Source organism: Danio aesculapii, chromosome 2, assembly GCF_903798145.1.
Source record: "Danio aesculapii chromosome 2, fDanAes4.1, whole genome shotgun sequence".
NCBI classification, from domain to species: domain Eukaryota; kingdom Metazoa; phylum Chordata; class Actinopteri; order Cypriniformes; family Danionidae; genus Danio; species Danio aesculapii.
The window spans coordinates 52,485,408-52,504,822 of record NC_079436.1 but is presented as its reverse complement, the minus strand read 5'-3'; the positions used below and the strand labels follow the sequence as shown (position 1 = coordinate 52,504,822).

Below are 19,415 nucleotides of genomic sequence, written 5' to 3'. Positions count from 1 at the left end.
GGTGCATGCATGAAATGTTCCTGAATGAACGTGAAAGTGCCAAACTGCAGTTAAAGTAGACAAATTAAAAATAAAACACCTGAAATTACATAAAACTCCGGAGGAAATGTGGATATCGCGGTGACGCAATGACGTTAATCGAATTATGTGCTATAACATGTAAAACGGGATCATGTAAGGAACATTCAAAAAGCAACTCATGTAAACGCATGTAAATCTTAGATTAAGGCAAATAATTATCTTGTAAATCTTAGATTAGACAAATAATTTGATTACTGATGTACATATAAACGTAGTCAATGCGCCTTAACATACCTCCTTTTTAGACGAGCACACACACGAGTCAAAAGTGGTGCAAATGGATTTGCTATTTAAACAATTTAGCGCAAAACATGAAAATTACTGTTGTGCTGGTCTGAAACTAGCAACAAATTGTGCCATACATGTCATGCCCCTTATTGCGCCGGGTGTATGATAGGGCTCTGACTGTTTTAGTGTTTTTAGGACATTTTAATAAAAAAAAATATTATATCTTTAGTTCTCCAATTTCATTTCATTTTTTTTTTATTTACATTCATTATTCATTGGTTTTGGTCAGTGTTCAACAGGCAAAATAAATCTCACAGACTTGCACTGAAGTGAGCCATGCTGTATTTTTGGTCTGAAATGTTATTGTGAGGACCAGCAGCACATATTTGCTCTCATTAATTAGAAGTGGCTCTTTTCCCTCAATTGAAAGGCTTAATTAAATCATTTCCGAGTGTCCTGATTTGCTTCCGCATTGTGACCAGCCGGCACGTCCGAATGAGATGACTGTGAATAAATGTACCCGTGTTCTTGTTCTAGATTTTGACCTCTGAATCTTCTCTCTCTGTTTTAGGAACGGGCGAGAGCGGCAAGAGTACGTTCATCAAACAGATGCGCATCATCCACGGCGCTGGATACACAGATGAAGACAAGCGTGGCTTTACCAAGCTGGTGTACCAGAACATCTTCACCTCCATGCAGGCCATGATCCGTGCCACCGAGACCCTGAAGATTGGCTACAAGTATGAACAGAATAAGGTGAGAGCGATCCATCTTTGCAATGTTTTCTGTGTTACTAAGTTCTGAAAGGTTACAAAGTTCTGTAGGCGTGTAACGAGATCTCGTGTCAAATGGAGATTTAAATCGAGAATAAAGGTAAAGATGTAAAGGTGTGTCTCGTGAGATGTGATGTTAGCATGATGGAGCGTGAGAGTGAAAGTCTCATTTAAAGTTGGAGGCAGGATTCCATTTGAACTGCAAATCAAGTGCTTTGCACACACCTGGCAACCCAGGCTGGCCTCGATATTGCGGGTGTGACGTAACCATTTTTTTTTTAAAAATTGGAGTTCAAAGTCTGCCACGTCTAAACAGAAGCTGCTGGTGTCATGTTACCTACCGTGGTTACGTCACACCTGCCCAAGCAGCTGAGTGAGACTCGAGGCCAGTCCGCACCGATCGACCGACCTAGGTTCGGAATCTGATGATTTTTCGCATGACCGGAATAATTTATCAATTTGACGCACATCATATTAGGCTACGAGTCATACATGTAAAGCACAAATAATGTTTTTCAATACAGTCACGTCCAGCGGCCGTCATCCTTGAACCAGGTCTCCAACATTGTAAAGGCTGATTTATACGTTCGCGCTGTGGGAACTGTTCACTTGAGTTACTTGAATCATGTCACGCGCACCCAAATGGCCTGTTTCCACTGTCGTTCACATATCATATGAGAAGCGCTTCTCACAAAACAGATGCTTCATACACATAAATACTTCTGTATAAATGTTTATTACTAACTTTTCTATGAACAGGATTTGATTAGAACTGCAGATCAATGATCAGTGCGAAATAGCCTACTGTAACGTCTGTAATTATATAAAATAAATAAATAAATGCAACATATATGAACACATACAGCCCCTTACAGTCTCCGATATGTTACCAATTACAGAAAAACTACACACAACAGACATTTAGTCCTTATTTGAGTTCAAAAACAACACACAATATAGCCCACAGTCAGTGTAAACCTCTCATCATTCATTCATTAATTTTCCTTTCAGCTTAGTCCCTGGGGTCGCCACAGCGGAATGAACCGCCAACTTATCCAACAAGTTTTTACACGGCGGATGCCCTTTAACCGCAACCCATCAATGGGAAACATCCATTCACACTCATTGACACACATACAAACGGACAATTTAGCTTACCCAATTCACCTGTACCACATGTCTTTGGACTAGTGGGAGAAACCGGAGCACCTGGAGGATAATCCGCATGAACACGGGACGAGCATGCAAACTCTACACAGAAACACCAACTGACCCAGCCGAGGCAACCTCTCATCAGTATCTGTAATCTTCACCAGCACATGTAACCTCTGTTAGAGAGTAATTCTGTCATTCCGAGTTCATAAAAGTCCAAAAGGCGATGATAAACATGGCAGTTTGTTCATGATTCAGGTTGCTGAAACAATTTGCTTCAGTGTTTTGTCGGGCTTGTCCTTTGTTTTTTTTTACGCGTTTGTCCTTTTCTTTTTTTGAAAAGATCAGATGTCGAAGACACTTCAATAATCATGCCTACATTATTATCATCAGCTCAAGAAGTTTGTTACTATCAATATAAACATGATCGAGAGCTCCCTGGAGAAAGCGAAAACCGCTCGCATATTTAGACGGGCTCGTAAAACAACAACAGGACATGGCAGATTTTATTTATCTTGGCTTTGTGGCTGTTCATCAAGACGACGACAAGGTTTGTTTGAGCTCGGGTCATCCATGGCCAGCTATTATATGCATATAGTATTACAGTGTGATGTGTCGGCTGTTTATTTAAAACATGGCGGTTCCTTTGTTTTTATTCTGGCTAGCTGTACGAGCTCGCAACGTGTCTTTGTAACCAATCAGCATTCAGCTGCGCGTGTAGCTCCACCTTTTGGTTCCCTTTCTCCTGTTTGGTACCCTGCCGAAAAAGGGGTATGGTGCGGTTCGGTACGCTTTTTGACAGTGGAAAGGGTCATAAAAGCGTACCGTACCACTCAGTGGAAACGGGCCAAAAGTGAACCTCTGTAAACATCGTGATGATGTCACATTCATCATGCGCACTCACGCGAACTAGCGGAAGCATCGAGTATGAACCTGGCTGCTTGCTTTTTCAATTCAATTCACCTTTATTTGTATAGCGCTTATACAATGTAGATTGTGTCAAAGCAGCTTCACATAAAAGGTCATAGTAAATAGGAACAGTGTAGTTCAGTTTGTAGTGTTTAAGTTCAGTTCAGTTTAGCTCAGTTCAGTGTGGTTTAATAATCACTACTGAGAGTCCAAACACTGAAGAGCAAATCCAACGATGCGCAGCTCTACAGATCCCGAAACATGCAAGCCAGTGGCGACAGCGGAGAGGGAAAAAAAAACTTCACTAAAGGTGGAAGTGAAGAAAAAAAAACCTTGAGAGAAACCAGGCTCACTTGGGCACGACCATTTTAATTTCTCCGCTGGCCAAACGTCTTGTGCAGAGCTGTAGTCTCAGTGGCGGAGGCTGGAAGCTGGCCTCAGCGAAGACTCGTCTGTTTCTGGAGCGTCACAGGAATCAGTCTCATGTTCTCCACTCCTCCATGACCATCACAGTAGCTGCTCAGGATTTGGCCAGGTCCAGGATATAAAAACCTTGGGATCATCTCGTCGTTGGTCTTGGATCGAATCAGTGGCTCTGTATAGTCTGAGGGCCTCGGGAAGAGTATCCCCAGGTGGAAATGGAGAATAAAAAAAATAATTAGCGTAGCTGATGTTCACAGTGTATATCAACAAGATGCATAACCTGTGTGGAAGCCCCCAAGTGGTGCACTAAGTGTATGCTTTACTGAACAGATAGGTCTTTAATCTAGTTTTGAATTGGGAGAGTGTGTCTGAGCCTCGGACGTTATCAGGAAGGCTATTCCAGAGTTTAGGAGCTATAAATGAGAAGGCTCGACCTCCTTTACTCGACTTTGCTATTCTAGGTACTACCAGAAGCCCTGAGTTTTGAGACCTTAAAGAGCGAGTTGGATTGTAGTGAGACAGAAGGTTGGTTAGATAAACAGGAGCTAGATTATTTAAAGCTTTGTAGGTAAGAAGCAATATTTTAAATTCAATACGAAATTTAACAGGCAGCCAGTGTAAGGAGGATAAAATTGGGGTGATGTGAACAAATTTTATAGACCTGGTAAGAACTCTGGCAGCTGCATTTTGTACTAATTGAAGTTTGTTAATAGAGGATGCTGGGCAGCCAGCAAACAGTGCATTACAGTAGTCCAGCCTAGAAGTCATAAAAGCATGGACTAGCTTTTCTGCATCTGAGATGGATAGCATACTTCGTAACTTAGCAATATTTCTCAGATGAAAGAAAGCAGTTTTTGTGACATGGGATATATGATTTTTAAAAGTTAAATTACTGTCTAATATGACACCCAGATCTTTTATAGTAGAGCTAACGCTAACTTTGTATCCCTCTAATTGTAGGTCGAGTTGTGAGATCTGCTGTGTACAGGATTTTGGCCCAATAAGTAATAATTCTGTTTTGTCCGAGTTTAAGAGAAGATAATTGTTGGTCATCCAGTCTTTAACATCTTTAATACACTCAGTTAGCTTGGACAGAATAGACGTCTCGTCAGGTTTAGTTGAAATATATAATTGAGTATCATCTGCATAGCAGTGAAAGCTGATCCCATGTCTTCTAATAATGTCTCCCAGGGGTAGCATGTATATTGTAAACAGCAAAGGGCCTAAAACTGATCCTTGAGGCACCCCGTATTTTACTGGGCTGATTTGTGAAGGCTGTCCATTAATATTCACAAACTGGTAACGGTCAGATAAGTATGACTTAAACCATTGTAGGGCATGTCCCTGGACACCTGTAGACTTTAGGCGATTAATAAGGATACCATGGTCAATGGTGTCAAATGCCGCACTAAGATCGAGTAGAACTAATAGCGAGATGCACCCTTGGTCAGCAGCTAAGAGTAAATCGTTGGTTATTTTCACTAATGCAGTTTCTGTACTGTGATGAGCTCTGAAACCTGACTGAAACACTTCAAAAACATTGTTGGTCTGCAGAAAGGAGCATAATTGAGCAGAAACAACTTTTTCTAGTATTTTAGATATAAATGGAAGGTTTGAAATAGGCCTATAATTAGCTAAGTTGCTGGGGTCCAGTTGTGGTTTCTTAATAATAGGTTTAATAACAGCTAACTTGTAAGGATTTGGAACGTGGCCTAAAGATAAAGAAGAGTTGATAATGTTAAGAAGAGGTTCTCCTATAACAGGTAGCAATTCTTTCAGTAACTTTGTTGGAATTGGGTCCAATATACACGTAGCTGATTTAGAGCTATTTATAATTTTGTCTAGCTCTTCCTGTTTTATGATTTTAAAGCACTGTAGGTTATTTAGATTCAGAGACGTGTTTACTGGCTTTTCTGTCTGTTCCATTGGTCCGTTTGTTAGATGTTTGCTCCCACTTTCTTCTGCAGTCTGAAGCATGTCAATCGCACAAAACGGCCAATTCGCACCATGTTATTAATTTGATTTGCGCCATAGGATGTCTAATCGCGTCTTTGCATCGACTTCACAGGCTGCAGAACAACTCCCCCCACTTCCATTTAATGTTAAGATTGTGAGGGCGCAGGTGAGACGTCATTTTTTGAGAGACACTTAAATACATCACGTGTGCTGTGGATGCAGTCATGTAATCCACAGTCATCTATAAGTCATGTAAAACAATTAATTGCAAAATGAAATAAATAAATTTTATTATATGGTTTAGAATTGGACGTTTTATGAGATTATTTATCTTTTTTGGGAGAATTTTGCCGGATTGCAAAAATTTGAGACACTTTGTTGATTTTGCGTTGGATTCAGCGATTGCAAAATTGCAAAAAAAACTAGGGCGTCTGATTTTTTTTACATGAAGCGTTTTTTAATATTCATAGATTTGTCATCTGCCATATTACACTACTGCAGATTATCAGCATGTTCTGCTTTTGTCTAAACTGTTCATCTTATCTGGACTGCAGGCCAATGCTATGCTAGTGAAGGAGGTAGACATCGAGAAGGTGATGTCCTTTGACCACCCCTACATCAATGCCGTAAAGATGCTGTGGTCTGATCCAGGCATTCAAGAGGCCTACGACAGACGCCGAGAGTACCAGCTGTCAGACTCCACCAAATAGTAAGTATACATCTGTCATCATCCCTGCATTGAATAAATGATGATCATTCACAATCCCCGTTTAAACAGTGTCATGTCCTCTTAACAGTTGCATATGCGCTGTTGTGTAAGACCACAATGCGATCCGGCAACTCATTCATTCACACCGGTCATGCTGTATCTGTAAGTCAACAGGAAGCCAACGTTTCTACATAAGTGTTCCTGGTCATATTGTAAATGATTAATTGGTGTTTGTTATTCCATTGAAAAAATACTTGTTCATCTGGAATTCTGTCATTGTTTGCTCATTCACATGTGATTCACACACTTTCGGGTTTTGTCAGTTTCTATCTGAGGAAATAAATAGATAAGGAAATAACTGACCATTCTGAGGACAAAAATAAGTCATCAAAATGGCCGGAAAGCCTTTGAACTCACAGAATTCATTTTAATCAACACTGTAAAAAAATTATCTGTAGACTTTACTTAAAGGGCACCTATTTTACTCCTTTACAAGATGTAAGATAAAGCTTTGGTGTCTCCAGAATGTGTCTGAAAAATATCATCTTAAAATATCCATCAGATTATTTATTATATAATATAGAATCTGCCCATTTTGGTGTCTGATCACAATGAAGCTGTTTTGTAGCCTGTGACTTTAATGAGCCCATATTTTGTATTATAAAAGGTCATATTTTGATTTTGGGGGTCTCCAACAACAGGCTTACAAGATCAAAAAACGCTTTCATTGTCTTATAAAATGCATTTATTTTTATCTAATTATCCCAGCGACTCTCATATGATTCGTTTAGCGATTAATTTGTTAGCGCGAAGCTAATATGTGGTGATTGATTGGTCTGATGACCCAGTCTGTTGTGGTTGGTCGACTGCGTTCAGCATGAGACAAAGAGATACACTGCAACAAAACAATAAAACAATGCAGCTTATAAAAAAACTATTAAACCTATCTAAAGTAATAACAATGAGACACATTCTGTATTAATCCACACAGTGGCAAAAATTAAACTATTTAGAAAATTGACAGCGCCGCGTGTGTTGGAACAGCTGATGGTGGCCATAGCAAAGACAAACGGCAGAGTTCAGAAACGCATTTAAATCGCATTTAAAAGGAAGAAGCACGCATCACGTTTTTAAAGGGCCATGAAACCCCCCTGTTTCAGCAGGGTGTTTTCACACCTTTCATTTGGAAAAAGGTTAGGAAAGTGGGTGTGTCTAGCTCTGTTTAGGTGGGAGTGTCGAGGGAGGGAAAGAGGGAAGGTTTTGGATAAAAGTGGGAGTTTCTGTTTGGGGACGAGCTGAACACAGACGCATGGGAGAAAGACAGTAGTCGAATTATTGGACAAATTATTAATTTGTGGACTTTAATTCTGGAACATTTTATGTGTGCCCCCCCTGACAAACGAGATATTGGCTACGAGGAACTGCTGGACAAAAACCTCTGCATTTCTCTGTAACTTGGATGCACTCGGTAGGTAGCGTCAGAAAGCCCTGTGTGTATAGACTATCCTTTCACTAAATGCAGCGAAAATCCTACACGACGGTAATAGTTTGATTTGCGGGGTTTACATTCAGAGAGCATGGATCGTGATATTAACATACTGTAAACTTAGTAACTAAATCATTTTGACTAAGGTCTGTCTTTAAACACTGAAAGAGTAATGCTGACGATGCTAACTAACTTTGCCATCTGAATAAACAAACAAAGACCCCTGATCACTTCCTTACCAAATCTGTAGAGACAGGACAATCAACACCAACTGGGGCCGTGTCAATTTTAAAAGCAGACGAGCAGCAAATCGGAATTTCACCATTTCCAGATGCGAAAAGCTCTCTGGAAATGGAAATTAAAAAAAAAAGTTCCTTACAAACGTATTTCTGTGGCGTGTTGCGTGCACCTGTAATCCACACTTGAGTCCATCTGCGCTCTAATAGCGGGCAAATGAAAACAAAACCTAAGTTGCAGCACATTAATAAACGCAACACTGACGACTCGTGTCTCCAAATTGTTGTTCTTCCACTTGTTTTGGCAACACAAGGTGGCGTCTCTCTACCGTCTGAACACTTTAACAGGTCTTCAAAGCTATCATGCATATTAATGAAGTTGCACCGCATACATCAATAGAGCGCTGATTGGTTTGAACGAAGTCTTTCTCATGAATGAATGCTGCACACTCAGAGACAAATCTTAGTTAATCCTAAAGTTGAATAGTTAGATGCAATGATTAACTCACAAATATTTTGAATAATATTATTTCGATTCAGCTCACAAATTATTGTCCACAAACTAAAACGTAATGAAAGAGTCATTTAGCATCATGCGATTCAGTTTGATTTATCTCATAAACTCTAATGAACTCTAATGATCATTTTAAGTGAAGTTCAATGTCGAAACGACTTCATAAGATTTTCAATATAATACACAGGAGTCATATAGACTGTTTTTATGATTTTATTTATTTATTTATAAATCATCATTATTATTATAATTATTGTTATTATTATTTTACATTTTTTCTCCAGTGTAATAGCATGGGTAAAAATGAAATTTCTTTAAACTAATATTTTCAGTTCTACCCTAAAAGAGAAAAAGAGTCATGTAGATGTGAAATGACAGAAGAGTGAGTCACTGATTTATATTTGGACCATTCTTTTAATGCTCACAAATATCTAAGATTTTATTAAGTCTGGAAAAAGGAGTCGAATAAAACAATCAATTTCTGCTTTAAAATAACAACATCCAGCTTGTGCAGAACACAAAAATCAATTCAGCTCTCAGAGAATGTTTGTGTGTGTGTGTGCGTGCGTGTGTGTGCGTGCGTGTGTGTGTGTGTGTCTGTCTGTTTCACATCTCTTTTTCTGAATGGGTTTGCGTCCGCGTTTCTCTGATGATCTAAATGAACAGTTTGGCGGCAGTCAGTCTTGTCCTATTTCTTTTACTGGCCCAATAAAATATGGAGGCAGTGCGTTTTTCACCACATTAATACACACAGATGTATGAAGCCTGGAGTCTGTTCAAGAATCATTGGCATCATGTGAATCTTGTGAATCACGCCCCCTGCTGGTGTGTTGAGGAAACGCAGGTCACATCAGTGCTGTAGATTTGACACATTTACACAAACGTAACCTAATAGGCAATAAAAGTACATCTTTTGGTGGCTACGAGTCAGGAAAAAGTGGTAAACTAGAGCATTCAACTAATGTTTTGTCTACAAAATCAAGTCAATAATGGAATATTTAGTCAATAATGGAAAAAAAGAGATTCATTTAAGTCAGGGGTGTCCAAACTCAGTCCTGGAGGGCTGGTGTCCTGCTGAGTTTAGCTCCAACTTGCTTTAACACACCTGCCAGAAAGTTTCTAGTATATCTAGTAAGAGCTGGATTAGCTGGTTCAGGTGTGTTTGATTCGGGTTGGAGCTAAACCCTCCAGGACACCGGCCCTCCAGGACCGAGTTTAAACACCCCTGATTTAAGTGAACCATTTGACTGCATTTCTGTCACCAGAGACTGGAAAAATATGCAATGTTGTTGAGTACTGCGATAATGATATTTGTTATGATATATATATATAATTTTCCTTCATAAAGTCCTATTTTTAATTGCCTAAATAATTTAGTTATTTAATGATATTAAAATAAATATTATTCAGATTTAATTTGTTCTAATTTAGACAAAAAATCTCTGTCGAGGTACAAACATTCGTTCATTTATTTTCTTCAGCTTAGTCCCTTTATTAATCAGGGGTCGCCACAGCGCCAACTTATCCAGCATATGATTTACACAGCGGATGCCCTTCCTGCCGCAACCCAGTACTGGGAAACACCCATACACTCTCACATTCTCACACTCATACACTATAGACACTTTAACATTCACCCAATGTGTTTGGACTGTGGGGGAAAGCGAGCATCAGGAGGAAACCCACGCCAACACAGGAAGAACATGCAAACTCCACACAGAAATAGGGATAGGTACTAAAATTCGGTACTTTATCGGTATCGTTGCTATATCATAAAAGACCGAAGTATCGATAAGCTCTGACGTTAACGGTTCTGCTATCGGTACTGGAGAAATATTGCTGAGTAAACATTGCTTACAGTAGCATAATTTAACTGACCTACCTCTTCTAATTTGCCATATTTGATATTCGTCTGCACAGTTGGCAAGCTCACATGAGAAATTCTAACGTTTCCGGTGAGCGTGTCAAGTATAAAAACCTTCACAGTTCTCGGCTGTGCGCTTGCACTCAGAGAAGACTCGCGACAGACTCGTGCGCACACACACAGCTCGTAAACTTGCGGAGTGAACCAAACGAGTTGTATTTCCCGAATGGACAGCCACAATGCCTGTTGCAACAAATGCAACAAGTTGTTTTCTTGTATAAGCAGAAGCAATCTGGCTAAGTGAAAATATCCTTCAAAAGTGTGTTAACTGCAATGAAAAGTAATAATAGGTGCTGACTGCCTAGCTACTAACGAGATCGTTACAACATCCACTACGTTATGCCAGCAGTCAATCACCTAAATTAGTATAATAATAGTTAAACACACACACTCGGTTACAATAAAAACAGATTTTCTGGCCTAAATAAATCTTAAACATTAAAAATGCTTTAACATCAGCTGTATTTACAAATATATATATATAGCTAATAATGAACTATGCTTATTAAGAAATCATAAAAAAGACCTATCTTTACATTGCAAGATGCTCCAAAACTGTATTAAAAACACTGTTAACTCCCAGAACACCGTTAACTCATTTATGTGAATGTGTTAATGAAAAATCATAAATATTATTTCTTTTAACTGTTTTGCAGCTCATAGAGGGTATTTTCAACTACAGGCAGCACAATAAACCAAGAAAGATCCAAGAGACTGCCAAAAAAGACAAACATGTTGAATTTTCAGGAAAAAAATATTTATTGGTTTTAAAATTATTCGTTTTATTTTACATTTAAAACGTAATAATAAAACAGAGTGTTTTATTTATGTTCAATATATATTTTTTTTTCATAAAACATAAAAACTACGAAAAGTACAGAATAGAGAACCATTAAAGTACCCAACCGATAAGTGGTATCAATAATCATAGTAATACCGTTAAAACCTTAACAATACCCATCCCTACACAGAAATGTCAACTGGTCCAACTGGGACTCGAACCAGCGACCACACCTTGCTGTGAGGCGACAGTGCTAACCACTGAGCCACCGTGCCACCTGCAAGGTGCAAACAATTAGTCTTTAAAACACTGTGAATGAGTGAAAACCTCAGCAGATTTACATGTTTATTTATTTATTTTACCTTTGGGCCACTGTAGCAGAACAACAATTACTTGGGAAGGTGGGTATAAAGATAGTAAGGCCCCATCTGATTGGTCAAATTTAGATGAGATCAACCAATGCATAAAATAAATGTCATTTATCACATGTATGCGGTGTGTATATTGCATACTGTCATCGCGATAATGTTGCAATACATATTGCGCAGCCCTACTATATATGAAACGATAGATGGGAGTTTCTACAAAAACATTTTTGCTGATTTATTTGTTTGGTTATTTTCTGTTTTGGTGGATATATTTTTGTTTAATCATGGTAAAAACTGACTGGTGCAAATTGATGCATGTTTCTAAATCACATTCAAAGTATTCATTTTTGAAATTGTGGCATTTTCTGAATTAATAAATTAGATATTTTTAATTTTACAGTGTTTAATTATTATGGAAATAATGTTGCAATGCAATAAATTTAATAGTCTTTTTAATTCTCTTTATGCAGAATGTGCTTTCTTCAAAATAATAATTTATCATCTTTTATTGTCTATTAGTCATTTAAATAAGACAATAAGAGGTCATTAGTCCCTGAGCACTGTTTCAGCAGTGCTAGATATTATAGAAGTATTTTTTCCAATTGGGATTTAAACAAAAACCTCTTCATTAAAAGTGCTGTTAGTCATGAACCAATCCTGCAAGCCATGAAGGCGATCACAATGTTACAAACTTTAATTTGTAGCAAATAAGTACATGATAATCAGACAAAAATTCAAGAGGGAAAGAACTACAATCCCAGAAAGCATTGCAAATGAAAGCAATTAAAACTGCCAGAAATATTCATGGATTCATGGATTATGTCATTCGCCATGCTTCATAGGAGTGGACGGACTCTCTTGGTGTACTTTGCTCACTGCAACTCTCTGATCGGCTGAATTTTTATGTTAATTAATAACATTGCATTATGGGTAATGTAGTTTTTCTTATTTGTAGCAAATAAGTACATGATAATCAGACAAAAATACAAGAGGGAAAAATTCATGAGGGAAAGAACTACAATCCCAGAAAGCATTGCAAATGAAAGCAATTAAAAATGCCTGAAATATTCATGGATTCATGGATTATGTCATTCGCCATGCTTCATAGGAGTGGACGGACTCTCTTGGTGTACTTTGCTCACTGCAACTCTCTGATCGGCTGAATTTTTATGTTAATTAATAACATTGCATTATGGGTAATGTAGTTTTTCTGCACATATTTAGCACATATTTAATTAGTCGTTTAAAAAAATGATCCCATCTCACAACAGCTCTCTTTTAAAAGGTGTATTGGATATTTATTACATAAAAATATCTCTTTTTGGGCAATATTAACATTCTTTCTTTCAGAGCTCTGCTATTGTCATGTACGCACTAAAGTCATGTATCAACACATAAACAGTTGAAGTCAAAATTATTCACCCTCCTGTTAATTTTCTTTTTCAAATATTTCCCAAATTATGTTTAATAGAGCAAAAAATGATTTACAGTATTTCCTATTATATTTTACTTCTGGAGTAAGTCTTGTTTTATTTCGGCTAGAATGAAAGGAGATTTTAATTCCTTAAACCATTTTAGAAGATCAATATTATTAGCCCACTTAATCAATATTTGTTTTCAATTGTCTATAGAACAAACCCTTGTTATACAGTGACTTGCCTGTTTACCTTAACTTGCCTGAATACTAGCGTCTTGAAAAATATTTTATGTTTATTTCTATAGCTCGTTTAAAATGTAATTTGTGTTAAAGCAGCTTAACATAGAAGATTATAGTAAATGTAAACAGTGTTAGTTTAGTTTTCAGAGTTGAAGTTCAGTTTAGTTCAGTTCAGTGTGGCTTAATATTCACTGCTGCAAGTCCAAACACTGAAGAGCAAATCCATCGATGCGCAGCTCCACAAGTCCCAAACCAAGCAAGCCAGTGGCAACAGTGGCGAGAAACACACTTCACCAATTGACGAAAGTGAAGGAATAAACCTTGAGAGAAACCTTCTCAGTTGGGCACGACCATTTCTCCTCTGGCCAAACTACTTGTGCAGAGCTGCAGTCTAGGCGCTGGAGAATGCTGGACGTCCATCGTGGAGAACTGCGAGTATGAGTAGGTCACCAGTCTTGTTCAGGCTGGCCCACAGGATCAATGCATAGACTCGTCTGTCGCTGGGGTCTTTCAGGAATCAGTCTCACGCTCCATGACCACCACAGCATCTGCTCATGATACAGCCTGGTCCAGGATTATGGAAACCTCTAGAAGTCCTCTGGTTGCCAAAAATATCTTGTCAAATATTATGTTCTGTCATCATGGCAAAGATAAAATAAATCAGTTATTAGAAATGAGTTATTAAAACTATTATGTTTAGAAATGTGTTGAAAAAATCTTCTCCGTTAAACAGAAAACAATATACAGGGGGGCTAATAATTCAGGAGGGCTAATAATTAGGTATATTGCTTCAATCATGTGTTTTATCTGAGATATTCTGGAAATAAAAGAAAGTCTACCATCATTTGACCAGTCCAACAAATCATCAGTCTTCCCTATTTAGTCGCTATGTTTTTTTAGATCGTCTTACAAGACAACATAATGAATATCCTCTGAGATCTGCTGACTGGGGAAGCATCCTTTACCAAACCACAGGCAAGTGAAGTAAAGGGGTTAATGATGTTTTATTTTCCTCTCTCTCTCTTTTTCTCAGTTATCTGTCTGATCTGGATCGTATTGCCGAATCTTCGTACCTTCCCACCCAACAGGATGTTCTGAGGGTTCGAATCCCGACCACGGGGATCATTGAATACCCATTCGACCTTCAAAGCATCATTTTCAGGTAGAGGACGCAGGGCAATTATTCATCTGCCTTCGTTTGATATTTAGGAACTCATTTTTTTCTTCCCTTCTCACTGAATGTAGGTTAACATTGAGAACTGGAGAGTTATTAATATTTTCAAGAGCCACAGATGACTTTCTAGTGTGCGACCTATAAAGATCTAGTCACACATCAGTCATAGATATCTTTGTTGCAGTTTTTTAGTTCAGGCACGGATTTAAAGGGTCCGTACTCCAATTTTACTCTCATTTACTCTTAACTTGTTTCAAACTTTTGTGTTTCTTTATTCTGTTGAACACAAAAGAAGATATTTTGAAAATGGCTTGAAACCTGTAACCACTGACTTCAATGCTGTTTGTTTTTGCTACTATGGAGGTCAATGGTTACAGGTTTCCAGCTTTCTTCAAAATATCTTCTTTTGTATTTAACAGAAGACAACATAAAGGTTTGGAACCATTTGAGGGAGAGTAAACAGTGAGTAAATTTAGATTTCTATGTGAACTATCCCTATACGTAAAGATTACAGTCTAGTTTTACTGTGGTTTTAATGAAGAGTACTGTGTTTGTTGCAGTTTTTGGGTTTAAGCACTGATTTAAAGGAACAGTACACCATTTTACTCTTTAATTTTACTCTCATTTACTCTTAAATTGTTTCAAACCTTTGTGTTTCTATTGTTGAACACAGAAGAAGATATTTTGAAGAAAGCTAGAAACCTGTAACCGTTCACTTCCATAGTGTTTGTTTTTCCTACTATTTAGGTCAATGATTACAGGTTTTCAGCTTTCTTCAAAATATCTTCTTCTGTGTTCAACAGAGGAAAGAAACTCAAAGGTTTGGAACTATTTGAGGAAGAGTAAATAGTGATGAAATCTGGATTTCTGGATGAACTATCCCTATACGTAAAGATTACAGTCTAGTTTTACCCTGGTTTTAATAAAAAGGACTGTAAGTTTATTTGAAGTTTTGTATATAAATGAAACTAAGACATTTTGCTTTATTATTGTAATCTTATAAAGTAAAACATTATCTTATTTAACAAGGCTAATATGTCAGTAATGAAATACTTACTACTTCCACTGTGTGTGTGTGTGTGTATATATATCTAATATAAAACAAATCTAATTAGTTTACAAGTGTAGTTATGTGTAATAAAATGAAATGACGCAGGGAAAAAGTATTGAGCACATGAAGAAAAGGAGGAGTAGGAGTAGAAAGGCAGTGAACGCCCAGACAGCAGCCGAAATCTCTCAGTAGTTTTCAGAAACCCTCTGCCCTTCATCAGTGTAAATGAATATCAGCTGCTTCAGTCCAACATCTAGATTAGCAGGATGATGATGAAGAAACCAGGGTGGACATTTCAGCAAGACAATGATCCAAAACACAGGCAAGGTAACTCTCAAATGCTTTCAGAGAAAGAAAATCAAGCTGTAGAATGGCCCAGCCAATCACCTGACTTGAATCCAATAGAAAAATCTAAATAAAGCTCAGATTTGATGCATGAGACCCACAGAACCATAAAGATTTTTACACTCTGTTGAAGTCTGTGAAAAACTCACACCTGAGCAATGCATGTGACTTCATTCTCTAAATAAGAGGCGTCTTTCAGCTGCCATCACCAATAAAGTCTTTTATATAAAGTATTTAAAATGTTTCAGTAGTTCAGGACTTTCTCCTTGTCATTCCATTGTTATTACACAGAACTCGTTTCTTAATAGTTTTTATTTATCATTGTGTGTATTTTTTGGGTTTTTACCAATCTTTACAAATCTGTTTCAATTCCAGATTAGAAATATATAAAATAATATCTATATGTGCACGATGTGCTGATTAATTTATTCACATTTACTTGCATAAATATTAGGGTTGGGTCGATAGACGATGCCATTGTCCATCACGATGGCCGATGGACATCACAATGCTGAGCCGGCATCGCAATCCTCCGACCCTGTCGCGGCAACCCACTCGCAAAAAATACACACGGCCCTATTTAAACTAATATATCTTAGATTTAAAATGGCATTTTAGAATAAAAACGATCCACATCCAACCTGGCATTTCACCTAGCATTTCTGAAAAGCCCTTTTTCCAAACTATACCGCTGAAAACGAACAACACATGACCACACACACACACACACACACACACACACACACTCTCTGTTATGCAACATATGCGCACATCTGAGCTCCAGCTGTCATCAGGTGCTTTGAGCACAAAACCCCAGAGAGCAGTGCACCTCAGACAGTTTTTCAAGTATGTACCACTTGATCACGTCTCACTATAGTTGCTAAACGTGATGTTTAATAAATCTTGTCTCTATCTAAAGACTCTTCTGTCTTTTGAATCTATCAGGTAACATGTCACAGCGTCAGTACACTGCTTCAAACTTTCACTTTCACACTTGTACTTTGTAATTTTAGTGAAAACCTCAGACACTGTTGGTTGGTTCTTGTTGGTTTTGCACCTTTTTTTTTTTACCAACCAGCTTTGTCTACGGCATTATAACGACACCGATCACTCTGCCTATTCATGCCAGAGTCCCATGGGAAAAGTGATTGACAGGTGGTAATTTGTGAGTAACTTATCTTTATTTATTTATGATTTGATTATGGGTAAAACAAAGACCATGTGGGTCAGGTAGTTGAAATGGTAGGCTACAAATAATTCATTCGTTATGAATCATAAATAATTAATTCACCTCCGCCGATGATGACAACGCCATCGTCCATCGCGATGTTTCACATTAGACATCGAACGATGCCAAATTGGTCGACATCGCCCAACCCTAATAATTATTTGACAAAAATTTTACCCCCAAAAAAACATATACAATTATACTAAAAGAACATGAAATAGATAAAAAAAAACAACAACACAGTTTTAATTACAATATTATAGAAAATAATCACGCGAGTATGTAGAGTAGAGGTGTAATGGAACACAAAATCCGCAGTATTTCAGATTTTAAGGAATGGTTTGGATCATTTTTGTTGTGTTTGGAAGGAGAAAACAATTAATAAATAAATTAATTAATTTTGCATAATTGTATTGAAACTTAAAATAAACAACTCTTTCAAATAATACATTTTTAAAAATGGAATTGAATTTAATTACAGCATCCTTCCTCTAATCTTCAGCGTCACACGATCCTTCAGAAATCATTTAGATATGATGATCTGATGCTTAATGCATTAGTGAATGTTGAACTATGATTAATAAATGCTCCACAAGTATTGTTCATAATATGTTCATGTTAGTAAATACATCAATTAATCCTGAAATCAGCATGGATTATAGTTTTAGGTAAATATGAAGCAGAACAGGGTTTTTTAACACTGAAAATGAGAATAAATATTTCCTAACATCTAAATTCATGTTTGTTAACATCAATGCACCCTTATTAAGTAACATGAACTAACAAATACTGTAATAAATATATTGTTCATTGTTTGTTCATCTTAGTAAATGCATTAACATTAACCAATACAACCTTATTGTAAAGTGTTACCATTTGTTGAATAAAATAGTGCACTTATTTGAACATTTGCAACATTTTAAGTGTCTTTACTGTCAATTTTGATTAATCTCTAATGCATCTTTGCTTGATAAAGCTGTAAGTTTCTGTCGAGCAAAAACAATTTGACTGGTATTGTGTGATGATCATTAAGTTTTAATGAGGTTTATTTTTCATTGGCCGCAGTTAAAAGGACTCGCAGTAAAAGAAACCTCTGCCGTCCGGTTGCTGTGGTTAAACGAATCCACAAGTCAATCCCACAATGCTTAGCACTTACCAGCTTCCGCCTTTTTACCAATCACATTATTAAACCATATTTGAAACTTTGTATTATTAGTCTTGTGTTATTGCTTTCTTCAGACGTACTCCTCATTTGTACGTTCATTAATACATTTTCCTTCAGCGTAGTCCCTTTATTCATCAGGTGTTGCCACAGCGGAATGAACCGCCAACTTATCCAGCACATGTTTTATGCAGCGTACGCCCTGCCAGCAGCAACCCAGCACTGGGAAACACCCATACACTCTCACATTCACACACATACATTACAGACTATTTTAGTCTATTCAGTTCATCTATAGCAAATTTGGACTGTGGGGGAAACCGGAGCACCCAGAGGAAACCCACGCCAACACGAGAAGAACATGCAAACTCCACACACGTATCGAATATAATATGTTATACCGTAACGAATTGTATTATATTATATCGTATTGATTTATATTATGTTATATTATATTATATCGTATCGAATTATATTATATCATATGGAATTGTTATATTATATCGTATCGTATCGAATTATATCGTATCGTATTGAATTATATTATATCGTATGGAATTGTTATATTATATTGTATCGTATCGAATTATATCGTATTGTATCGAATTATATTATATCGTATGGAATTGTTATATTATATCATATCGAATTATATCGTATTGTATCGAATTATATTATATCGTATGCAATTGTTATATTATATTATATCGGATCAAATTATATCTTATTGTATCGAATTATATTATATCGTATGGAATTGTTATATTATATTATATCGTATCGAATTATATCGTATTGTATCGAATTATATTATATCGTATGGAATTGCTATATTATATTATATCGTATCGAATTATATCGTATTGTATCGAATTATATTATATCGTATGGAATTGTTATATTATATCGTATCGAATAATATCGTATCGAATTATATTGTATCGTATGGAATTGTTATATTATATTATATCGTATCGAATTATATCTTATCGTATCGAATTATATTATATTATATCGTATGAAATTGTTATATTATATTATATCACATCGAATTATATCGTATCGTATCGAATTATATTATATCGAATTATTATATTATATTATATTATATTACATTACATTCTAAATATTAATAGTATATATATTATATACGTTCGCCTCACAGCAAGAAGGTCGCTGGTTCGAGCCTCGGCTGAGTCAGTTGGCATTTCTGTGTGGAGTTTGCATGTTCTCCCCGTGTTGGCGTGGGTTTCCTCCG

The 19,415-nt window shown here is 36.9% G+C and overlaps 1 protein-coding gene across 1 annotated transcript in view; it reads left to right on the top strand.

The window, feature by feature from the left end:
* gna11b (guanine nucleotide binding protein (G protein), alpha 11b (Gq class)) overlaps positions 1-19,415 on the top strand; it is a 101,486-nt gene that overhangs the window by 62,231 nt on the left and 19,840 nt on the right. Inside the window, 3 exon segments of the mRNA XM_056445669.1 lie at positions 881-1,065; positions 6,077-6,231; positions 14,231-14,359. Coding sequence (XP_056301644.1) covers positions 881-1,065; positions 6,077-6,231; positions 14,231-14,359 — 469 coding nt within the window.